Here is a 23,898-nt window from a genome sequence, read left to right as displayed (position 1 = left end):
TTCACTTGTGGTTACAGGAGTTTGAGTTTGTAAAACTCATTATGGTCTGTAGGACTGCGAAACCACTGTCACTGGACAAATAACTTATCACAAACTGGAAACTCTCCTCTGCTTTTTTTGTGTAGGAACCATTATATTCCCCACTACTTTCTGTTCTGGTTTCTGATGCAAATCCATAAAAGTCTGTTTTCCATCACATCCCAGGCTCCTGCTTCTCATAACTTGTAGAAGTTTAATGTGCCTCTTTGGCATTCTGTCATGGCTGGGAATATGGTGCTGAAGGCAGGAGAGGCACCTTTCAGGGTGCTGGATGGAGTTCTGGACATGTGTGTGTATTCCCTCGTGCAATATATTCCATCTAGTCCAACCCCCTGCCCAGCTGCAAGCAATGAGTAGGATATTTCATTTCTGTGCAACACGACTGAGTGATGATAGGAAAGCATGAGAAAATATTGTACTCGGTATTTCCTCCCTTCTTCCACATTGTTCTTGAGGATGTTGATGGGTTTATTGGTTTATTGTCCCTAAAATTGGGGTTATAGTGCCCAGGAGTTGTTCTGACTTGCTGAGCTCTGCCTGATGTGGGCAGTCTGGGACCAAGCAGTACTGGAGCACAAAGTGCTCAGAGCTGCTTCAGCTCAGTGAGGTGTCTAAGTTGGGTTGCGTGAGAAACATTTTTTTTTGTGGAAGGGTGGAACACCAAGGGGAGCAGGTAAGTCAGCTGAGCCACGGAGGGGTTTGCTAAGCAAATGCAAATTTCTTTTTGTTCATCACTTGCTGCCTGGATAATGGTATCTCTGTTGTTAATGGAGCAAACTGGGGAAGCACAGTCAAGAAATGCCAGGGCACTTTGTAAATGGAGTTAAATCTTCCATTCAAGAGGAAGCAAAGAAATTCCCTGTTGGAATTGTAGTAGACAGCAATGTTCCAAAGGAAAAGAAAGGCCAGGGGAACACTGTGTCAGGATGGATGTAATCAGGCACTTAATACTTCAGAAAATTATAGAATCACAGTATAATTGAGGTCAGAAGTGACCTCTGGAGATCATCTAGGCCAACCCCCCTGCTAAAATCAGGGTCAACTAGAGCAGGTTGCTCAGGACTGTGTCTTGTTGGGTTTTGAATATCTCCAGGGATGGGGAACCCACAACCTCTCTGAACATCCATGCTTGACCTCCCTCACAGTAAAAATTCATTTTCTTATATTTAAATGGAATTTCCTAGGTTTCAGTTGTTGCCCTTTGCCTTTTTGACTGGTCACCAGTGTGAAGAGCCTGGCTCTGCATCTACCCTCTCTGTTATCAGTAATGACATACATTAATTAGGTTCACACCCTTCCCCGCCCTCAGCCTTCTTGTTTGGGGCTAAACGGTCTGATGGGAGAGTAGGGAAGTGAGAATTTTTGCAGGAGGTTGAACTAATGTTTCTAGGCAGATATTGAGGCCTAAATCCCACCTGAGTGCTGTCCTGAGTAAATGGTAATGTACAAATAGTACAGAATAGCTCAAATGAGCTTTCTTGCTTTTTCTTTCCTTCTCTCTTTTTCTTTTCGTTTAGTATTAATTTATGACTGTTCCCTTGGCATTGTCCCAGACGTCTTCTGGGAATAGTTATCTCTGTGTCTTTTATCTCTCTGTCATTTAGTGTGATCTTGGCAGTCCTAAAAGCTAAGATACTTATGGTGAGTGAGTTCAGGTTGGTGCTCAGTTGATTTCTGTAACATGCAGAGATGAGAAGAATGACGTTGGATGAAGCCTTGGATCAAAATTTGAACTTTCATGGATGTTCAGTGTAATTAGAAAATGCTTTTAAAGAAGAAACTTCCATATCCTCAGGTTTGGGGAAGACAGTAGTCTAAATAAGGAAGTCCCAGATCTAAAGAGAGCAACAGTCTCTATTCCAGACCCAGGAAATCAGCTGCTGGTTATTTAGACCACTGACAAATATTCGGGCCTATGGATCTGCATCTGAGACCACTGCACCATGTACAGTTGGCAAACCTGTGTGCCCCAAAATGAGTTATTAAAGCTCTGCTGGGGGTTTTCCTATTGGTTTGTTGGTTACAAAAACATGGCTGTCCCATATACCTGATGTTACATGTGTCAAAATGTTTGGTACAAAAATGTTAAATCTAGTGGAATGTGTAAATACTTCAAAACCTGTTAATTTTGCTTGTGCCAATTACTATATTGGGGTTCAAGGAAGACAGAAGTTTTGGTTTGATTCTGCTTGTAGTTGGTTTAAATATGAGCATCTGGTGACTTAGCCACCTTTACTACTATATTTTAAATGTATTTGTTTTGAAAGTAAAAACTCCCCAGAACTAGTTAAATATGAAAGCTTTCATCATTGCTCCTATCAATCTGTAATATCTCCTCCCAGCAGAGATTTGTTAAAACTTGTCTTGGATTCAATCTGTCTGTCTTGTCAAACCATTTGAAGCGCCTTAGTTGCAGAATCAGTTTCCCTGTATTTCTGTGACATAAAAGAAGTAAGGGGTCTGGATTATGCAGAAAACACACAAAAAGAAAAGCCTGATCTTATTTAGGTAGAAAGGAAAGACCAGTTTCAATTCATGAGGGTTTCATTCCCAGGCTCACTGCACAATGTTACATCTGCCCACCTCTGCTTTTATTGTAGTAGCCCAAAATAACTGAGTGTGCATGTATAGAAAAAAAAAGGCTCAACCTTTAGAAGTTATGTGTTTATACTGGAATTTGAAGCTTTGGTGACGCTTCTCAAAAGGTTTGAGTTAAATGCTTTTCAAAGACTGAAGGCACTGAGCGTATTCTCTGTTTTCCTTGTAGGTGTGTTACTAGACATCCAGCAGCATTTTGGAGTCAAAGACAGCGGGGCTGGCTTGTTACAGACAGGTAAGAAAGAGTGTTTCTTCTCTCACTGGTCTTTGTAACATTCCACTTGTCCAATGGCTGCCTACAGTTTTCTTCATATGATGCATGGGAATACAGGTTGTGAAATCTACTCTTAGAAAGGTGAATAAATACACTCTTACTGGGAAGCTAAATGAACACGAGAGTTATTTTGGCCTTGATTTGCTGCTGGGCAGGAGATTGGGTCTCAGAATGACTTGAGTGTAGAATGGACCAAAAGCAAAAGAAACTAATGATATTATTTACAAGAACTAAATTCAAATAGGAGATGGTTACTTCCCCTAGATCAGAAGACTCATGATAAACCAACAGCAAGATCCTGTTTGCTTCTTTAGGTTGGTAATAAGTGTGATGTATTTTGCCCTTCAAGTGCTTGACAGAGAATCTGCTGAATGGACAGTCCCTGGGAGCACAGTGTGGCATGAAAATGTAAAACTCACTAGGGCAAGAACCTAAGGATGAAAGCTGTAGGCAAGGCTAACAACAATTGCATCCATGAGAACTCATGGATTAACAATAGCCCTAGAATTTTGGTGCTGTTAGCTTCTGACATTTCTCTTGTTGTGTAAGGAAGATTATTGTAATTCTGATGTCCTTTTAATGGAGCAGGCATTTTCATTTCTCAGACATCATCAGGCAGAGCTGAACAACCCCAGGAGAAGCCCAGCTTCTCTGGCCTCTAGTCCTGAGGTGGCTGAGAGGAAGGCCTGTATCAGTGGGCTGCACGGGATGACACTGAGGACCAGTCTCATGTAGATGTGACAGCATGTTTGATTCTCATGGAGAGTTGAAAGGAGTTGCAGTATTTTTAAGAAATGCAGTATTTTAAGAAAACTGTCTGGTTTGAAAACCTCCTACAGAACTATTAGTTAGAGTCATGGATTTGTGGTGCTGTGGCTGTCTTGTCAGGGTCATCTGTCTGAAGGAACCACACTGGAACAATTATATCTCTGAAAAAGGGAGAATTCAGTTAGGTTTTGAAATAGTGTGCCAGAAAGGCGTTTTCCCATGCTATCACAGTGGATACCAAACACCTGTCAGGAGCTTGTCTGTGAAACTGTGGCCAACACTGAATTGTATAAAATCATTTACTCTTTATGATCACACTAAAGGTGAGAATGTTCTGGAGCTCCATCAATTGGTCTTTGATTTCAAACTATGTGAACCACTGCAAGATGCCCTCTTTTTTTACTTTCTGCAGCCCAGGGCACAGCAGGGTCCTCATCTGTGGTTGCAGTTTCTTGGTAATCTTGTAATGCAAACAATTAATAACAATTTGTATTAAATGTTTAAAAAATGCTGCCCTTATGGGGCAGCAGAGCTCAGCTCAGCTGATGTGGGCAGCATGTGTCCAGAACAGAAGGTTTCAGCTTTACAAATGTCACTGATTATAAGTAGCATCAATCAGTTATGCCCAAAATGGCACTGGTTGTCTGTCAGACACTTTTCTACAGCAATTATTTGTATTTATTTATTATACTCAGAGGAACAGGTCCTCAATGTATCATTAGACACTAAGTGCTTTCAAGAAATGTTCTGGTGAAAAAGGACACTTGCCAAAGCATGTATTTAATCTTCATTCCCCTCAGTGGATGAAATCCTTCTGAAGATTATTTATTGACAGCAAGTAAAAGCTAACTTCACCAGGATATTCATTTGTTAATTGCAAGATATGTTATTTATTTCCTCTAGCAAACACACAGGGCATTTGAAAACAGCATCCCTGAGATATTGCAGGATTGCTCTTGAGCGTGTCAAGTTTTCTAATAGGTAACCGTTGCTCTAAGAAAAGCAATGTTTTCTCTTGGGTTTTTTTGCTGATCTGAAAACGGAGGGCTTGACTTTGCTCCTGCAATATAGATAATAATGTACTAATCACAGTGCTATCAGAGGAAAAGAGTGCTCACAAAATAAAACACCATTTCACATAAATAAGGGTAAAGGCATGTGAAGGTAAGTGAAAGCTTATTAAGTCTATTACTCCAGCTTACCAAGTTTCCATGTTGGCAGCTGGCCCATGGCCCAGGTATCCTTAACCCTGGTGAAATAAAAGATGCTACCCTAAACCACCACAAACATTGCTTTTAATCTTTTGCCTTTTCTCTAAATCTGACTTCTCAATGTTACAATCAGGGGAAATGGTGCAGAGTGTAAAAGCACTTGCCAAGGGTTGCAGAAGAAGCTTGGAGCAAAGCTGGGGCCAGGCCTGGTGTCTTCCACTCTTCTGCCTTAACCTTGAACTGTTCCTTTGCCAGCAGAGACACAAATATTGTTTGCTTCCCATGAGATGGTCCTGCTAACTAATCAAGTGATGTGAGACGAAAGACTGTTCATCCTGATTATGTCCTCTGAATAAAGAGTGCATTAGTCCTCAGGTTGTTAATCCTACATCTAAATCAGTCCTAAATTAATTTACAATGTTAATGAGGGGGAGTGAAATGTAGTATTTGCTGACAGTTCATATCACTCATCAAAAAGGCAATAAAATGAATAAAAAACTTTAAAAAATTTAAAAAGCCTTTTAACTGAGAAACAAGGTTGCACAAATTTTTAGGTGGAAATGGTTCTGAAAATCCCAGAAAGGGGGGAAAACAAATCCACCAAGGGTAACGTTTGACCCTGTGTTCATCCCACACCCCACTCTTTGCAGGCACAGCTGATCTGGTATCTCTCTCCCTCTGCTCTCTTGCAAGCCAGTCCATACACTCTCAGCTTCTGATGCTGTCTGGAAAGCAAAGGTGACTTGTTCCTTAGAAATTGCAGAGAAATAAATAGAATTTTTGTCTTCTTTTATATTAATCCTGACATACAAGTATCTTTTTGCCCAAGAGATAATGTAAACTGGTTAGAGGGACACTGTAACTCCCTGTACAGAAAAATCACAGGACACTCCAGCCTCATCCATAATGGAGAGAAGCAGAACCTGGTAGTCTCTGCAGCAAGGAACCTGTGACAGCAGAGGACATGCTGACAGATGGAGCACAACTGCTGCTTGCTCAGTAGCATTGTAGAGTAACACACATAAAACTGTGGTGATTTGAGCCTCACTTATCTCTGGACGATGCTGAAATTCTGTGTGGATCTTCCTTTTCAAAGCACTACATATGCAGTTGTAGAAATACTGGTTTAGTTCACCATCCCACAGGTCTGCATCCAAACTTTCTTGTGCTTTTCAGTTCTTACTGGCTGCTTTTCCCAGCTAGAGAAAGGATAAACATGGCTGAAATCTGAAGGTGGTAGAGCATCTCTGTGCCTGCTTGAGCTGTACAGCTGTAGTCAGTCAATACATCTATAAACCAAACCATACAAAAAGTCATCTGTGTGTGGAGTTAAGTAGGAGCAGCTACAGAACTACAGGCCACTAGGAGCATGAAGGCTGAGAACATGGACAACTGGATTTGTAGAACTGCTTCAAAATAGTGTTATCCTTCCATATACACTATACCATGGGAGTAATGCCCCAGTACCGTACTCTGGTTTTAACTAGTTTTTTTCCCCTTCTTTCTTCAATTCTTGTGCTTTATTGCTCTGTCTGCTCTCTGTGCCCTTGAATTTATTTCACTTTTGTGTATCTTGCCAGTGTCTTTGTAGAACACAAGAGCTCTAATAATAGTAGTGCCTGGCTTACAATACAGTTTGTCTTCTGAAAATCTCAGGATGTTTTATATTGGGAGGGCTAATGGGGCTGGCCTTCTCCAGATGGGGAAACCAAGAAACCCAGATGGGAAAAATTACCTGTCCAAAGTGGCACAGCAGGTCTGAGACAGAGCCAGGATGAGAACTACAGTCCAGTTCCTGAACATGCAGCATAAGTGTTATGAATTAATCAATTAACGAGATTAATGCTTAGACCCAGAGATTTCATCCTTGTTACTAGGTACCTGAATCCTCCAGCCCAGACAGCTCCAGCTCAGGGACTTCTGCAGGTGGAAACTGAGAGGCATCAAATGGAGGTTATTGCAAGGATTCCATGGAAATGCAGAGGGGGAAAGTGTCTGTCTTCAGGAAGAGCATAGGGATGTCATTAGAGGAAACCCTGGTAGGCAAAAGTGGATAGTGTAAGGTCACAAGCCAGGAAATGTAAGGAGGTCAGAGATCTGCTAGAATTATTAAAGGTGAATAATATAGATAAGTGGGACTTTGTAGGAACTTGTGCAGAGAGATGGGCATTCCCCCAGATGCCTTTCAGACCCTGGTTTCCCAGAAAGCCAAGCAATGCCAGGTATTTTTTCGTAAGTCTTGTTGTGAGCTCACTTTTCCTATAACTTTTCCAACTACAATCTCTGTTCACTTGAAAAGTGGAACTTTTATCTACCTGTGTTGCCTTACCTCTTGAGCTGACCTGGTGTGACCTTGCAGTAGCTTGCAGCCTTGCAAGTACACAATCAGCTCTGGTGTGCTGTGATTGTTCCCACCAAGCTACAGACACGTGCACTGAGAAGGGAACTCGACATAGTGGATGCAGCACAATGGTGGGATAAATCAGACTTGATGAATTCAGTTCCCTTTGACTCCCGTCTTCTTGTCATTGCTTAGGGTGGCAGCTATACCTCTCTAGCATTTTTATTTATTCCATGCAGAGACCACATCCGCCAGGTGCTACCCCAGAATATGTGTATATTACATGAGTTGCACGTGCTGCACGTTTCTTTTCTACCATCTGCTTCTCCCTAAAATGGATGCTGTCTTTCTCCTCAGCTGTGCCCCACAGAACTCAACCACATCTTCACATTTTGCTTCCTACTGCACCTGCTTCACTGTTCTTCTTGCTAGAACAGAGAAAGTAATAATCTAGACACTGTCTGGTTTCTATTTCAAGTTCATGGGCTTTCCTTTTGGGTGAATGGCTTCCTACACCAGAGCACTTCCCAAGGAGGTGGTCCTTCAGGTGTCCGAGCCAGGAGGTGAGATAGAATGCTTATAGAATGCTTTGTGCTTGCTCTTCTTATGCCTGCAAATGGTTTGGTCCTCCATGTCCTACCCACTGCCTTCTTCCCTGCTTCCAACAACACCAAGCATTCTTAAATCCAGGTTACTTCTCTGGCAGTCTGGTGCTCAGAATGGCAGGACAAGGTGGAGCTCTTTTTCTGCCAGGAGATCCTCTAAGTCCTGTCAATAATGAGCAAAACCTTTCTCCCCGTTTCCCCCTCCATACCTGACTTTGTGTCCTTTTTTCTGACCTTTTTCCATCTTCTGTAGGATGCTGCTGATCTAGGGATTAAACAAGGTCAGTTTAAGCAATGAAGAGGAGAAAGCAGGGCTCTTTCAATATGCCTTGATCAATGTTGTGACAAGGGTTGGTCTTTTACTTATTTTACTGGAGTGAGTTGACACAGTCCAGAGCTCAATTATTTCCCACCCAAGTCCTTCACAAGTTCTGACAGTCCTTTTTTCCTGTGTGCTAGAACGGTGTCTGATATCCTGAGAAGCCATGGCAGTCTGAGGGTCTGATTCATGAAAGCAGTTAAACCTATTTGGAAATGCCTCTGCAATCAAAAATGAAAGTATTGTCTTGAATCAGTGAGCAGGTTAGAGGAAAATGTGTTTGTGCCCTGGCCCAGTCCCCACGCACCAAGGACCAAACTATAAAAATGCCGTTTACAGCCTGTGTTCTCACTGGACAGCCCTGGATTGCAAAGTAAATATTCTTGGGGGGGATAAAATGGTCAGGGTGGGAAGAGAAGGTGTCCTTGCTTCCTGCTGAGATGAGGGAAGTGCTTCAGCTGGTGTTGTATTTTGTCTTTCTGTTGTTCATATCAGCAAGTGAGGGCAGGCTACTAGAACAGAGAGACTCTCCAGACTGCCTTGTCTTTGTTAATATCTTCACTTTATGATACTGCATGGCCAGTAACACAAGGTAACAATTCATTTCCCCATCCCGTCTTTCTGCTTTGCACAAGGAAAGTTTGCCCTCACTATTGGCCTTTCAGGTACTTGGGCTGGGTGTTGCGAGGGAAACTTGCACTTGTGCTGCCTGTGGCACATCTGTTCTATCAGTAGAAATTGGCTTATTTTCCCTCAGGCTGTAGTTCAGGCACCTCTTGGCAAGGTTGTCTTTACTTCTGTAATTTATTAAAATAATGAGGGGAAAGATTTCCCACAGATTTTAGAGAACTGGTTATCATTCTTCCCAAAGTCCCAACATCTTTTAACACATCCTGTCCATCCCTCCACACATGTTCCTCAGACCTCAGAATTTGATTCAAGCACTGTATAGTGAAAGTCAGGATTTTTGCTGGTATTGTGTAATACTCTCAAACAGCGTTTTCCTCTTATTACCAGCAGTGCATTCTTATGTAACTGGTATCTCCACTGTTTTGTGCACAAACAGTTTAGAAGGGCTGGTCTGGCTCCCTTGACTTTTTTCATTATCACCGTAGTGGGAATTATGAAAGAGGGAGATGAACATTTGAGTTACATTGTCAGTTATTATGTATTTAATGACTACCAGTTGCTGGAAGGGAAGTGTGTACTTATATTCAAAACCCTTATAAGTAGGTTAGTTTTTTCTTCCCCTTCTTCAGTGGCTCTAAAAGCTTTTGGTAGTAAGTGGAAAACCTGCTTATCTTTAATTCTTGCTTTCACTGTGCCTGTAAGTTTAATTTTCAAGAGTGGTGACCAGAGGAGTGTTTGTGTAGGGTCTGAATCAGGAGGAGCCCTGTATTTCTTCTCTATACTCTGATCTAGATCTGTGCATACATTTGCTGTTGGTACATCTTGGGCCCAATTTAAAGATAAGTGTTAGCACAGAAGGGAAGGGGTTTTTTGCCTTGACCTTAAGTGAAGTTGGATCAGGTCTTCTATGAACTGGGGGTGAGAAAATAGAACTAATTTTTATAATACATTTTATATATTTAACATCCATCATCCAAGGGGAGCCTCAAGTGTGCTCTCTTAAAAGATTTATTTTAAAGTTGTTTTGGTTTTGTCTTGTCTCCCACACCTGGAGAACTCTCATTTTCTTAGAGCAGGGCAACATATGGTGTAGTAAAAATGTGAACAGCAGGGTGAGATAGGTGAGAAAGAGGTCAGGCTTGGTCTGTGTCCACTGAGAGGTCCCCAAGGTGATCCAGTACTGTTGGAAGCATTGCTGTTGGAGGTGGTGCTGGATTTGAGAGAGAGATGACTTGGATAACCCAAATAGTCTTGACTGAGTGTGAAGGGCCCTGGAGCACTGAAGGTGCTGTTTGGGAATGAAGAGCACTGAGGTTGCTTGCTGTAACACAGCAGGCATCCAGATGACTCTGGAAGTACAGGGGTGTATTTGCAGTAGGGGGAATGTTGGGATCCTGGACCAGTCCGTGAAATTGTTTTGCTTCTCTGATTTCCTATCTGGCATTCCAGGTGACCTCTCCTCCAAACCAGTGATTCTCAAACCTTTTGGGCTGTGTACCAGACCACTCTGCATCCTTACAATCAAATCTGTATAGTAATTTATTACCAGTGTAAAAGTAGCATTGCTACATGTCTGGCTGGAAAGAACATGCTGTTACCTTGTGGACCACAATTTTGGGAACCGTAGCCTTGGCAAAAGCAAGAACATGTCATCAGGGCTGCAGCAATTCCCATATACAAACCCTCGTGCACCTGAGGAGGAGTGACTCATTCGTAGACACTTGTACCTGGCTTTGAAACTGAATTCCAGGGCATCACTTACGTAAAAAGTGAACATTCTTCATGGTATTGGGTAGTGTTAGCAGCCTGCAGAACTAGATTCCAATTAACACAAGTAAGCCTGTCTTGCATGAATGGTGTACTGTTGTACCAATCTCCAACACTCTCCCCTTGCCCCCAGTACCTGCACATACTTGGGGATGTTTCCTGTATGCTGATGTAAGATTATAGAGCAAAGACCCATTTTCTGCTTAAGTTATGTGGGGAGCCAAGTTTTGGAGATAAAATATTAATGATCATAATCCATTACTTCCCCAAATTCAATGTAGATTTACTGTTACGTAAATGTATATAAACATTTTTGCTAAAACTCTCTTCAGTTATTTTCAAGGTAGTCAGATGACTGAGGACGGCTTTAAATCACAGGTGAAAAACAAACAGTTCTTTGATGGGATGAGCAGTAGGAGGAAGGGTTCACACACATTCTTGTGCTCTTTGCTGCTGCAAGCAGGGAAGTGCTTTGGTTTTCAGTGCAAAGGGTATTTCTAGGGAAAGTTCAGTTCTGATGTCTTTTATTCCCCCATTCAATTATACATTAGGTTATTAGTAATTAAACATTTGAACAGTTTTAACCATTTGCTCCTTCCAAACTTTTAATCCACTAATGTTTACAGAAGCAAGACTTATTTTACATATTCTCCTACTGCATCATTCTCCTTGTTCTTTGTAGGTGAGCTGGAGATGTGGCACCTCTAATTTATTTCCTTGTGGGACAGTGGTGTTGAAGTGAGGACATTAATAAAAATACACATTTCCTGCAAAGAGTTGCCTTAAAGAACTAAGGAGTTGCAATAACTTTCTTATTTGGAGCTGCACTAACTTTAAATGGATGGTTACAATAAATTACTATTGGGGTGGACTTGGAAGTGAATTAGGGATGCAGTACAGGTAAAACAGTTTGAGCTTTGATTTCTTTATTGTAAATTCTATGAATTTACAATCTGTAGAATCACAGAGAGTTCTGAGTTGGAATGGACCCACAAGGATCATAAAAGTCCAACTCCTGGCCCTGCACAGGACACCCCAATAGTCCCACCATGTGTCTGAGATCATTCCACGGTGGTGGCCAAGGTGCTCTCTTTTCTGTGTCTTTTCCTTGTTTCTTTCTTTCTCTGGATCCTCAGTTTGTGGAGGCAGGGTGATCCCCTGTCAGCCTCTAATGAATGCCTGTTAAAACTGACCTTGCTAAGAGTTACACAGTGAAATTTTCAGCAGAGGATTTGTCTGTCTGCAGTTGGTTGGATTTGTTTTGTTTTCCTTGAAGGATGTTTGAAATACATTCTGAATTCTTTGTTTTTAATTCTGCCTTATTCACAGTTACTGGATTTTTCTTTGGCTCTGCCAACCCTGGGATTTGAGTGGTCCTGGTTACCTCAGCAATTGATGGTATCAGTTGTCAGCACTGTGTTTGTGTCTTCAGCATCCTGTGGTTTTGTCCAACCTACCTGGCAGTAAAAATAACAATAAAATTGTCTTAGTGCCCTTGGCCACACCTCTTGAGCACTAGAAATCATTGACAAAGTCTGACAAAGAAAGGTACTGTTTCATGAGAGCCTTTGTGATAGAATGAGTCACACTAAGAAAGATGGGTGAGTTAAAGAATAACTTTGCCACCAATAAAAAAAAAAGAGAAGAAAAAAAGAAAAAGAAAAAGCAAGGTTTTACTGAGTTCCATTCAATTTAAGCATATGGGCTTTTTTGAAAAGCAGCCTTCCATTTTACAGATGTAGTTTAGGATATATAAATGCTTAACTTACTAATTGCACCTGCAAATCAAAGTAAAGTGGCACTAATTCCACCAGAAAAATTGCTCCCAGGTTAAATTTCAAGCTCAAAATTAGTGATAGAGTTAAGAATCTTTTGAAAACCTGAACTAAAAATAGATACTAGTTCAGAAGGGCTGATGTAAACAGTTATTATGGTGAGAACCATGCAATATTTCACTAGATAAATCTATCTCCCCTATCTGTCTTCTTGAAAGTAAAATTACAGAGCGTGAGCATGAAAATGTCTCATAATTTTTGCTGGTTTAGTTCTTGCCATCCCCTGCTTTTTAAATTGACATCTCCCACCATCACATTGCTGCCCACCATGTCTCTGGGCAGGGGTTCATAGGAGCACTGCTGGGATGTGTAAATCTGAGGTACCACTGTTGCTGTAGCTCAGGGAGCTGAGACTGCCTCAGCACTTAGTCATGTGGGCCTGGAAAGAGTTTCTGTCACCAAGTGTTACTGGGTTGCATTTCTTAGAAAATTCTTACATTCTCATAAAAGTGTAGGTGGATTCATTCCTGCTTTACCCACCCAGCACCTTCAGTTACTTCCAGCTTTTTGGCTGATGCAGCAGTCATGCTGCCTGCCAACTGCCTTGAAACCCATGGATGTGACAATGGGGAAAATTATTAGCAAGTGGGACAGCAAATATGTCATATTGAGGGGGAGGGTGGCAAAACAAAGAGAAAATATTAAAAGAAAATATCTGGGGAAAAAAAAAAATGTGAAGAGAGCAAACCTTTTCCTGAAAAGCAAATTGTCCAAAGTTGTCCTTGTTCTCACAGAGGATGTTTTATGGCAGAAGAGGTATAATACAGGATATTATACAATGGATATTGAATTTTCACTAAAAGCTCCCCAGTGAGATATTCCTACCAGCTGCTAATGTTACACCTTCCAGGGACTTGGACTGTATGTGACACAGTGAGTGGAGAAAATATTTGCATTGTATGTAAAAAGATGTGTTAATTTTCCTTGTTTGTACTTACTGAACTTATTCTTTCTGGATTCATAATCCAGAAACTGGTTTCTCGTCTAGTCGCCAGACAAATAAACTTCTGGCAGCACCCTGCCGAGTTTTCCCCCAAGGTTCAGTTCCAGCTGAACAGGACTCTGATAGTGGAGCTCAGGTGGCACCTCAGGGCATTTCTGGCCTCCTGGGAGGGGACTGGAACAGGCGCTGAACACAATCCAACACCAGATGGGTCACTGGTCACTCATCAGGCTCACCTTCTACATTTTTAGACCTAATTGAAATGGGCTTCTTTAATACCTTGACAATCCCTGGATTTACCAAATATTGCCTTTCCTTTTTTCCATTAGTGTAATTGATGATGCATGAAGGAATTGCTTTTGCAAACCTTGCGCATTGCAGTATTTGTTTCAGGATGTTTTTTTCCAGTGGTACTTGTTCTCCCAGAAAGGTACTGGTCCAAAGAAATTTAAACTGAGGGATTATTTGAAACAGGGTCCGGTCACACTCCATGGCTATTGAAATGTGATTAACCCTGGGTCTTTTACAGATGTGGTGTTCTTTTATCCATGGGAGCAAGTTCAGTTGCAAAGCTCACTCCTGGAACTGCAGCTCAGCTTGGCATTAGAGTATTTTTCCAAGTCAGGAATGACACATGGATGATAATCCTAGAAATAACAACTGTAAAACAGACAGATTTCTGTAAGACACACAGAGATTCATTCTCCAGTGTAGCTGTGATCCTTTTCCAAACCATGGCAAGTTAAACAGTGGGATATGTCAGTATTTCAACCATTTCCTTAAACTAATTTGTCCCTTTTTGAAGACCCCCCAGCCAGTGTGAAACACTTGCTCTTTGTCTAAATTGCCATTTATAACAGCAAGAGGCAGGAGCTTTTCTAAATACTGCAAGCAACATTGAATTGGCAAATAATTCTGTCGAATAGCACTTAAAATGGTGTGAGAGGCTTCCCTACATCCTGTGATGCTTCTTCACTGTGGAATGAAGGCTGCTTGTCACTGTAGGTGTTCATTTGTGGCCTGCTGGTTATTCAGCTCTTGTCCTAGTCCTCAATACACAGTTGCAAATCGCAGTCAATGACGATGTTTCTTTGCATTTACTTTGTGATACAAAAGCCTATTCAAATGTTACTGGCATCTTGAAAAATAGATGGATCAGCCCATGGCTCTATACCTTGGCAGAGAGTTATTGAAGTGCTAATGGGCATCATGTGGCATTGGATAGGAAGTAGAAAGTATTTATGGTCCCTGAGCTTTGCTCAGACCACTGGTGCTTCAATGATGGTGAGACTCTGTCTAAAGCTTGCTGGACACACGAAACTGTGGGAGATGAGGGTATTCTGGATGTCCTAAGGTCATCTTCAAAATGCTTTGGCTCACTTGTGGATCTTGTTATGTGGGGTTTGGTGGTTGCCAGGGAAGCCTGTTGTATTTTAAAATAAGTATTTATTTATATAAGTATTTATACATTTATATTTATGTCTTTATTTATGTATCTATAGATGGATAAATAGATAGATAGTTTTTTATATCTATATCTATGTTGTAGTTTAGGTGCCAGACCCTCAGGGGAGAATAGGTGGAGTTACCTGCTGTGCTTTAACACGGGAGAAAGCAGCTTGACAACTGCTGAGGGGCTGGAGCCTTGTTTTCTGCCAAAGGTAGATCTTGCTGTCTGGTGGCTCCAGACTCCTCCCTGACCCTCATGGAGCTGTTAATCAGACCAGGATAGTGGTTCAGCATTTTATTCCCTGTCTCTTGCAGGTAGTGGTGATTGTTTGTGTCTGAGCACACGGTTTCTGTGGCTGTGTGAGTTTAATGTCAGGTAATAAATGAGAATCAGCTCAGGGTTCAGGGTGAAAGCAAATGATTCCTTCCTTGCTTTGTAGAGGATTCGTGATTCATAATGAAACCAGACAGCGAGTGCACTTACACAAAAACCACACTTTGGGCCAACATGTCTGGTCCAGACCAGGCAGCCCTGGCCCCTGCTGCACTCACATCATCTCATGTACACCCTCCACTTCCTTCTCACAGGAGGAGTTTCAAAAATTATTATTTTTAATTTGCTTGTCCTCAAAAGTAAGAGGGCAGTAATGTAAAATCACATAACATAATGAATTTCCTGAAAAGGTAGGATGTGGGGTGTGTGTTTTTCTGATTTTTTTTTCCTCACAATGCAGAAACAATCAGTAGGGGTCAGTTTGCTGGAAAGCGTTCCAAGCTTGTGGAAATGAATGTCACGAGGCATATTGTCAGGACCTGAGCTTAAAAGACCAGATCTTTATGTGGATAACATATTATAATTCTTGGGAGGGCTGAAGCCAGCCTCTGAGTAATTCAGCTGCCTGTGTAGGAATTCTGTGTACTTTCCTCGGAAGGATCTGATTGCTGTCCCTGTCACAGACAGGATGCAAGACTACACGGTTTTCTGATTTGTTGTCATTGTTCTTGTGTTCTTATGAAGTGGTCTCCTGAGGTTACATGAAAGATATTTTACTGGGGGACTTATTATTTATTCACTGGCAATGCCTTAGGCAGAAAGATGGACACGGCTGTTAGGGAGAAGCTCTGAGATTCCATAGCAAGATGATTTTTTTTCTCTTTCTGTGTTGGTGCTTTGAATTGAAACCCAGTCAGCCCTACAGAAATTTCCCCTGTAAAGTTAGTGTGGTTTTGGGCCAATCCCTACTGGGTGGTAGCTAAAATAGGGAGCTGTCATTGCACAAGGCACTTTGCATTTTACAGGCGACTCAGAAAAAAGTAGGTGATTGAGCAGGACAAAATACTGAAATTCCCTCTGTGACCAGCAAACAGCTTTTTAGAAGTAAGGATTGGCTGGGCAGTGTTATGAAATGTGTGTGTTTCCTCTGCAAATAAAGGTGAAGCTATCAATGGCCCTGGCAGGGGGGAAATCTTTGAGGAAAATGAGACAGTTCTGGGTTGTTGGATTAGCATCAAACAAAAGTAATTGCCCGCAATGGCTTTTACATCCATATCTTCTGTGAATTTTAGCATATTCCCATTCCACAGTGTTTTCTAGTCCTAAAATAGTGGATTACCATAAGGCTGCAGATGGTAGGATTTTAAGAGCAGTACCCCTTGCTGGCACTGCCTACATCTTAGAGCAAGTGAATAGAAAGTCAGATATTTCACATGTCCTCTTGAAGTTTTCATGATGAGAAAGAATATATTTTCATCCCTTAGAATTCAGTTTAATTTGACAAATGTTTGCCTTCCTCCAGATATCTAGAGGCAGGCAGTGTGAGACCAGGGTGAAGTCAGTGTGTTTAGAAATTCAGAAAGATGTGACCTGACCTCTGTGAAGGAAGTTAGCTGTAATACAGAGATGAATCTGTGTTTTGTCCCTTCAGATTGATAATTTCCTTAGTTACTGAGTTTTAAAACAGGGCATTTTACTGATCTGCTAAAAGCACTCTTGAAGACATATGGCTTGAGTTGGAAAGGGAGCAGTTTTGTGAAGAAGAATGGTGTGGAAGGAGTTTGCAACCAAACTCTGACACGCTTTTATCTGCACATGCAAAAACACACACTGTCAATGTCCTTCCCTGTCTGGACATCAGTGCTTTGCTCCTGTGCCTTGGTGATAACACTGAAACAAGATTTGGGGTTCCCTGGATGTCTCTCGTTCACCCCAGGGCATTTCCTGCCCATTTGCCTGTGTTTACGTGCTTTCCTGAGTAATTTCTGGAGCATGTAATCTGCAGAAATGTCTTCAGTTTTAACTCTTACGTAGGACAATTTTGGTGGGTGCCAATGATAGACATTAAAATTGAGAGCAAAGTCTCATTTCATCTCTGTGTCCTGCTAGATTAGATGCTGTCCCGAGGCTGTTGGTGCTCTGGTAGTTGACAACCAATTCCATTATAAAAATGTGAGTATGGCCATTTTCCCTTCCAAAGAGGGAGCATGTGTTTTGCCAAGCCTACTACAGATGGTACAACAGCCCCCTAAAGAACTGAAAAAATAATTTAAAAGAAATCAATCAGTCCCACTGCTGGCCTGGGGAGAATGTCAGCAAAGAGCTGTGCCCTGCTCCCCATTCCCAAAGCAGAGCCACGTGGATTTGCAAGGCTTTGATGTAGCTTTTCCTCACTACTCTGAGCATTCACCTGGCTCCCGCCAGGGTAGCCATCAGGACTGGTAGCTCCAAAATCTCCCTTGGGCTTGTGGTCCTGGTGGAAGGCAATGGCTGAGGGTCTCTTTCTGGCCAAGACTGCTGGCAGAACCAGCGTCCCTGCTCCAGCCTTCCCCAAATCCCTCACTCCGTGATGGACCAGTGAGCGAGCGGTCCTGTGCGGTCCTGTGCCCCAGCTGTGTGTGTGGCATGTTTGGGAAGCGAATGTTTGGTTACTGCTGAGTTTTTCCCTCTTTGTAAATGCAACCAGCAGATATTGAGAGCTGTGTGTAGAGGTCAGCAAGGCATTCCCACTGCAGAATAGTCATTTATTTCTTTTTAAATTTCTTTTAAATTTCTTTTTAAATTTCTTTTTAAAAGCAAACCCAACAAACTTAAGTCTGAAAGCTGTGGGATGAGAATATATCACATGATCTCCCTCAGTAAGTTGCAACAAATACATGAGAAGGGGAAGGACTTCCTATTGCCTTGTTTTTCTTTTCTTTTTTCTTAGGAAACTGCTGTTGTTGGTAAATAACATGCAGCAAGGAATTTATTAGTAATACCCAGTACAAGCATCTCCTCCTTATCCTGTTCTCTATTGCTGCAGGAAATAGGTTTTGAGATTGAGACAGAATAACTTCTATGGCACCCTAGTTAATTATTTGAAATTAAAATGTTAGTTGAAGAAGGATGCAGGATTAGTGGTGCTGTTATAAAGAAGGATGGCAAAGCTCATTTTAGGATGAAAACAGTCTTCCCTATCTCAAATTAGGAACCAGGAACATTATTTCTCTTTATACCAGATACAAATGAAGCATCATTCTATTATGAGAATAACAGATTTAAAGTATTTTATTCCTAGTTAAATCTAATTCATGGTACTCAATGCAGATTTCAAGGATCAAGGGATTTAGATTATTCTGCATTACCAGCTTTAGGCTGTCATTTCTTGGTGTGTTTAAGTGCCTGCTGTGCTTGAAAAGGCTTTGAGGGCAAAGGTGCACATCCCAGTCCCTGCCCCAAGGGACTTGGTGTAGTTCTAGCCACCAGCTTGTGTTGCCTCTCTTGGATCAGGGAACTTGCCAGAAAAGATACAAGATTAGTTTTCAGCCGTCAGCAGGCCCCAGATTTTGCTCTCCAGATGGCCACACAAGCTCTGTACTGGCACAAGGGAAAGTCTGACCAGTTCCTTGAGGACATCTCACCTTTGCTTCCAAAGGCTTCTGCGGATGCAGCTCTGTGTGTGTGCCTGGAGTCATAATTGCAATGGGAAAAGAAAGAGCTCCTCAAGTAGAGGAAGGGAACAGAGCAAAATAAAGCTCCTTTGGGGTTTGTGGTTATTTAAATGCTTTTTTTAAGACACCTTTCTCTGGCTGCGAGCCTTGGGTTTAGGTGTTTCATCCTCCTGGCAAATAGGAGCAGCCTCTTCCCAGCTGGAGGGTTATTTGTGACTGCAGCTCTCAGAGGGATGGCAAGTGGGCAGAACATCCTGGAAAACTGCATGGAAAGGGAAAAGCAAAACTGCTATTTGTTCAGATGCAGACTTTCATGAGTGCTGGGAGTGATTGCTGCCTTTGTCTGTAACAGCAGCCAAGACTGATTTAGGTACATTTTAGTCATGTTGAGGCAAACCCAGTCTTGTAGCTGTGTCACTCACGATGCTGCAGTGCTGCACAGCTATTGACCAGTGTCTGCACCTCTGGGATCTCATGTCTAATTCAGGATTGACCAGAATGGATACAAATCCATCCTAATTGGCTAACTAAGTTAATGAACTTTCCCTCCAACTGATTGCACAACGGTGAACCGACCCTGTCACGCACTGTGTGAGCACTGCAGCTGGGCAGGGCTGACATGTCCTGCTCCACTGTGTAACCAGAAAGTTCTCAAACACTTAGAGCTGCTTAAGTCGAATGGAGGAGGAACTGCAAGAGGACAAAGCTCTGACTGTGAACTTCATAACTGTACCTCGTGTATGTACAGGGTCAGAGTAACTAATGGTTTTACAAATGTAACTGTGAACCACGCTCCAGCTTTTAGAAATAATTTAGGTGCAGCTCAGGGACATGTTAATAAGTTATTACCTGATCAAGCTGGTGGAAATGATGCAGATGCAATTTTGTCTTCCTAACTTCTTTTCTATTTTTTTTAGAATACTGTGGGAATAGTTGTTATTTCTGGACCGCAGGTCCTTTTGGTGTGTTAGCCAGCCTTTGGTTGTGATCACATATATAGGGAGGGAAAAGATGAACAGGACAAGATTATGGTGATAGTTCCTGGGTATACCAAATCAACTGGCTAGCTGAGGACTTTCTGAACAAAAGGAGCTACTTTTAGCAGCCTTTCAGTTAGTATTCCTACAGGGTTTTGTCCAATCCTGTTTTGTAATAACATAAGCTCTTAGCTCCTGGGGCCTCCTGTGATCATTCTAGTGTTTAGTTAAGTTTTGTGAATGAAACGTCTCCTTTGATTTGCATTTTTCAGCTGCCAATCTTATTTGGCAGTCTTCTAAGAGAGAAGGTGATTCAGTTTTCCCCTTTTCCTTGTTACTCATAGTGTTAGATCTCCTCCATATCCCACACTAGTTGTTCCTTTTCCAGCATGTTTAATGTTTTACTGTAAAAGAACTTGTTTTGTCCTTTTGGCAATTCTTTTTGATGCCCGCTGTGACTTTCCCAGTAATAACCTTTAATATTACAGGGATGCAGTAAACTTACAAGTACAGAAGTGTTTTTATTGGCAAAGAGGTTCTGTTCTCTGCTGTCATTAGAAGTCATAAGCAGCTCTATCTAAACAAAATTCTCAGCTCTAATGCCCACTGAATCAAGGAGTCCTTCCATCAGCTTTGGTCAGGAGTCTAAATCAAACCACACTGAAAGCATTTTGCAGGAAAACAACTCAAAGTGGAAGTGGCTGTAAAACAGAATTCGCCTTGGCTTATTTAATCCATCACTTCTGAACAGTAAGAAATGCAAAAGCAGAGTTTAAGCACTGCCAGAAAAGCACAGTTTTTGGGCTCTGCTGACAATTGCCAGCAACCTAATGCTGTCTTAGGCAATAATCTGCATGGCTTTGTATGGCACTGCCGTGGAAACCCAACTGTGCCACAGCCTCCTCTTCCCTCTTCGTGGAATGAACCAGATTGTGGAACCGATCCCAGTGTGAAGATTATTTTTTTTAATTGATGAGGAGAGGTAGTGTCTGCTCCTCCTCAAGTGTTCTCATAGCCACAGAAGACATTCTGCTACAAATACACTATTATTTCATCAGAAAAGCTGCTCCTCAGGTCTGGATGGCTGCTGCTCTCCCAGAGCCAGCTCACTGCAGGGTCAGGCAAGCACCAGTTCAGGCACAAGGAAAGTGATGGAGGGGGAGCTGGACACTGGAACCATTCCTTTGGATTGCTGCATTGTCTTACAGAGCACATCTCTAGGAACACGGCAACTGGTTTATTGATATTCAGGTTGCCCAAATCCCTTTAAAACAGTGCTAATGTAGTCACTGTAATTCCCACAATGAAAAGCAGAAGTAGGGGGTTTCCTCTTTTCTATTTAAATGATGATGTCTGTGTACAGCTGTTCAAAATTTAATCTTGTAGCAAGTTAGCTCCTGCTCCAAGTAAGTTTGCTGGACATCCAGAGAGATAAAACAGTACTGTAGAATTCTGGCTTTTCCACTTAGGTAAAAAAAATTTGAAGTACAGCAGGATGGAATTGAACCTCAGATGTATTAAAGGGTTGTGAATTGATAACTGTAACTAACTCCTTTGACTTCAGCAAAAAGGAAGATATGAATGGCTGAATATTTAAGTGCAGTTTCAATTGGCATAATATAGGAAATTAATAAAAAAGCTGTTAAAAAATTGAGTGCTGGGTTTCTGGATATTCTTATCTCATTTTCTGTTTCCAAGGAGTGGACTTCCCAGCAATTCCCACTGAAGCAATAATTCTTGTTAGTTAAGGTGAACAAAGCAAGCTTCAGGATATCCTCTGCTGAGAATATAGGGGCTAACCCTTGGAAGAATCTGGTTTCTTCAGTGAGGAAAAGGGGTGGAACTATCAGTACTGAATTCTTCCAAGTGCTGCATCTTGTGTATTGTTGAGTGAACTGTGAACTTGCCAGGCAAGCTGTGTTCAGGCCTTGTCTGGCTTCATAAGTGGTGTTTTTGTAACCAGGTTCTGACCCTGTCACAGCAAATGGAACTCATTAGTATTGTAGAGCAACCTCCTTCTCGATGTAAATGTGTGTGTCAGCTGTGTGTGCACATACTCCTCCTAAACATTTTGTTTACATTTTGTATCAGTATGTGCTAAGGCAAAAGCTGGCACCTCATGGTACAACATGCTCCCTATAGAGAAGACAAGATTGGAGCTTGAATACTGATGAGTGGCATCTGCAGTGAGAGAAACATGATCTAGAGTGTCCTGTCAAACACAGACACACACCGGGAAACACAGACTGTGTGAGTAGTTAGGGCCACACCTTTAAAACACTTATTCTCCTCTCTTTCCAACTTTTGACCCATTCCCACCTTGTCACCCAGCCCAGAGCACTGAGTGCCATGTCCAGTTGATCCTTGAGTACCCACAGGGATGGGGACTCCTCCACCTCCCTGAGAAGCCCCTTCCAATGCCTGACCACCCTTTCAGTGAAGAAATTTCTCCTGAAGTCCAACCTGAGTCTTCCCTGGCATGGCTTGGGGCTGTTTCTTCATGTCCTGTCCCTTATTCCCTGAGAGCAGAGCCCAACCACCACTGGCTGCCTGATGATCTTAGAGGTCACCACCTTCTGTTAGGGAGTTGTTGAGAGTGAGAAGGTCACCCCTGAGCCTCCTTTTCTCCAGGCAGAGCTCCCCAGCTCTCTCATCTGCTTCTCATCATCCTTGTGCTCCAGACCCTTCCCCAGCTCCGCTGCCCTTTGCTGGACAAGCCCCTCAATGTTGTTCATGCAGTGAGGGGCCCAGAACTGGATGCAGCACTCAAGGTGTGGCCTCACCCATGCCCCGTACAAGGGGACAGTGTCCCTGGTCCTGCTGGCCACACTTTTCCTGACACGAGCCAGGATGCCGTTGGCCTCTTGGCCACCTGGGCACACCTGGGCTCATGTTCAGCCCCTGTTGACCAGCACACCCAGATCCTTTCCCACTGGGCAGCTTTCTAGGCACTCTGTCCCCAGTCGGTGGCACTGCATTGGGTTGTTGTGACTGAAGTGCAGGACTTCTCACTTTGCCTTATTGAACCTCAGTTTGGTGAGGACACAAGCACACAATGAGGCATTTATGAAATTCTCTATTTTGTCCTGTGGTCTGTTCTGGGAGAACATTTCAGACCACATGCAATCCAAACCTTTGTATACCTCACTCCAATTGATTTGGTGCATTCTCAAGCTTTTTTTTTTTTTTTTTTTAAATGCTCCTGTGTTCGATATTGTCAGTGTGTGACAGCTTTGCATGACATATGGAACTGATGGTGTGTTTCAAAGCTCCTCACACTTGTCAGAAACTTCTCGTCTGCCTGAGAGTCTGGAACCTGGTGATCTTGTGTTTTGCACTCGGCAAAGCGCAGTAACACGATCCATCTGTTGGCTGTTGAATTAGCAATGAAGTAAAACAAAGCCCATGTGCAGAGTGATGTAACAGAGTACCTATAGTAAAGTTTGTGCCAGGGATGATTTTCGGGGTGATGTTTTCTAAAATCAATTGCATTGTATTAATTCATCCTCCTTCAAAGGATGAATGTTTTAAATCACGTTTCTGAGATTCCCAGGGCCTTGGACTGCCCCATCATTGGGTATCAATTTTAGCTTGATCACATCATACAATCAGTAAGATTGAAGACCTCTAAGATCATCAGGTCCAACCATTAATCCAGCATTGCCAACTCCATCACTAATCCATGTCCCTCAATGCCACAACTACACAGTTTTTGAACACTTCTAGGGATGGTGATCCACTGCTGCCCTGGGTAACTTTTTCCAATGCTTGACCATCACCACGTTGTGCATGAACTGTGGCACAGTTCAGGTTCAATGGTGAAGTAGCATGAAAGGATCTTTCTTCTTTCTTGGCTTAAATAGTGCTGTGAAAAAAAAAAATCACTTGAAATTGTGGTTTTAGACCTTGAGAAATCTCTTCAGCATCAAGATGATCCTATAAACAGGACACTGCTGAAGCTGGAAGACCTGTGTGGATTCCAGATGTCTGTAATTCATCATGGGCAGGTCACTTTCCTGTGTCTTAATTTCCTTAGCCCTAAAGTAGAAGTTAATGTTTAACTTTCTTTCTAAATTGTCCCATGCCTCACTGTGATTAAATGTGCTGTGTTGTATGTGCTGAGTAGTATTATTATAGCATAAAACTGTAGAGCAAATTAAAATTAAAAGAGAGAAGCATTGCAAAAACATGTCTTTGGAATAGAGGAGCTGGTTG

At 42.2% G+C, this 23,898-nt stretch overlaps 1 protein-coding gene across 1 annotated transcript in view; it reads left to right on the top strand.

Moving 5' to 3' along the window:
- LOC309580564 (sphingosine-1-phosphate transporter SPNS2-like) overlaps positions 1 to 23,898 on the top strand; it is a 134,741-nt gene that overhangs the window by 33,705 nt on the left and 77,138 nt on the right. Inside the window, exon 2 of the mRNA XM_082294628.1 lies at positions 2,807 to 2,872. Within this exon, the coding sequence (XP_082150754.1) occupies positions 2,807 to 2,872 (66 nt within the window). The remainder of the gene's footprint in view (positions 1 to 2,806; positions 2,873 to 23,898) is intronic.

The sequence above is a fragment of the Coloeus monedula genome (assembly GCF_965178545.1).
Source record: "Coloeus monedula genome assembly, chromosome: 20".
NCBI classification, from domain to species: domain Eukaryota; kingdom Metazoa; phylum Chordata; class Aves; order Passeriformes; family Corvidae; genus Coloeus; species Coloeus monedula.
This window is presented reverse-complemented; position numbering and strand designations above follow the sequence as displayed.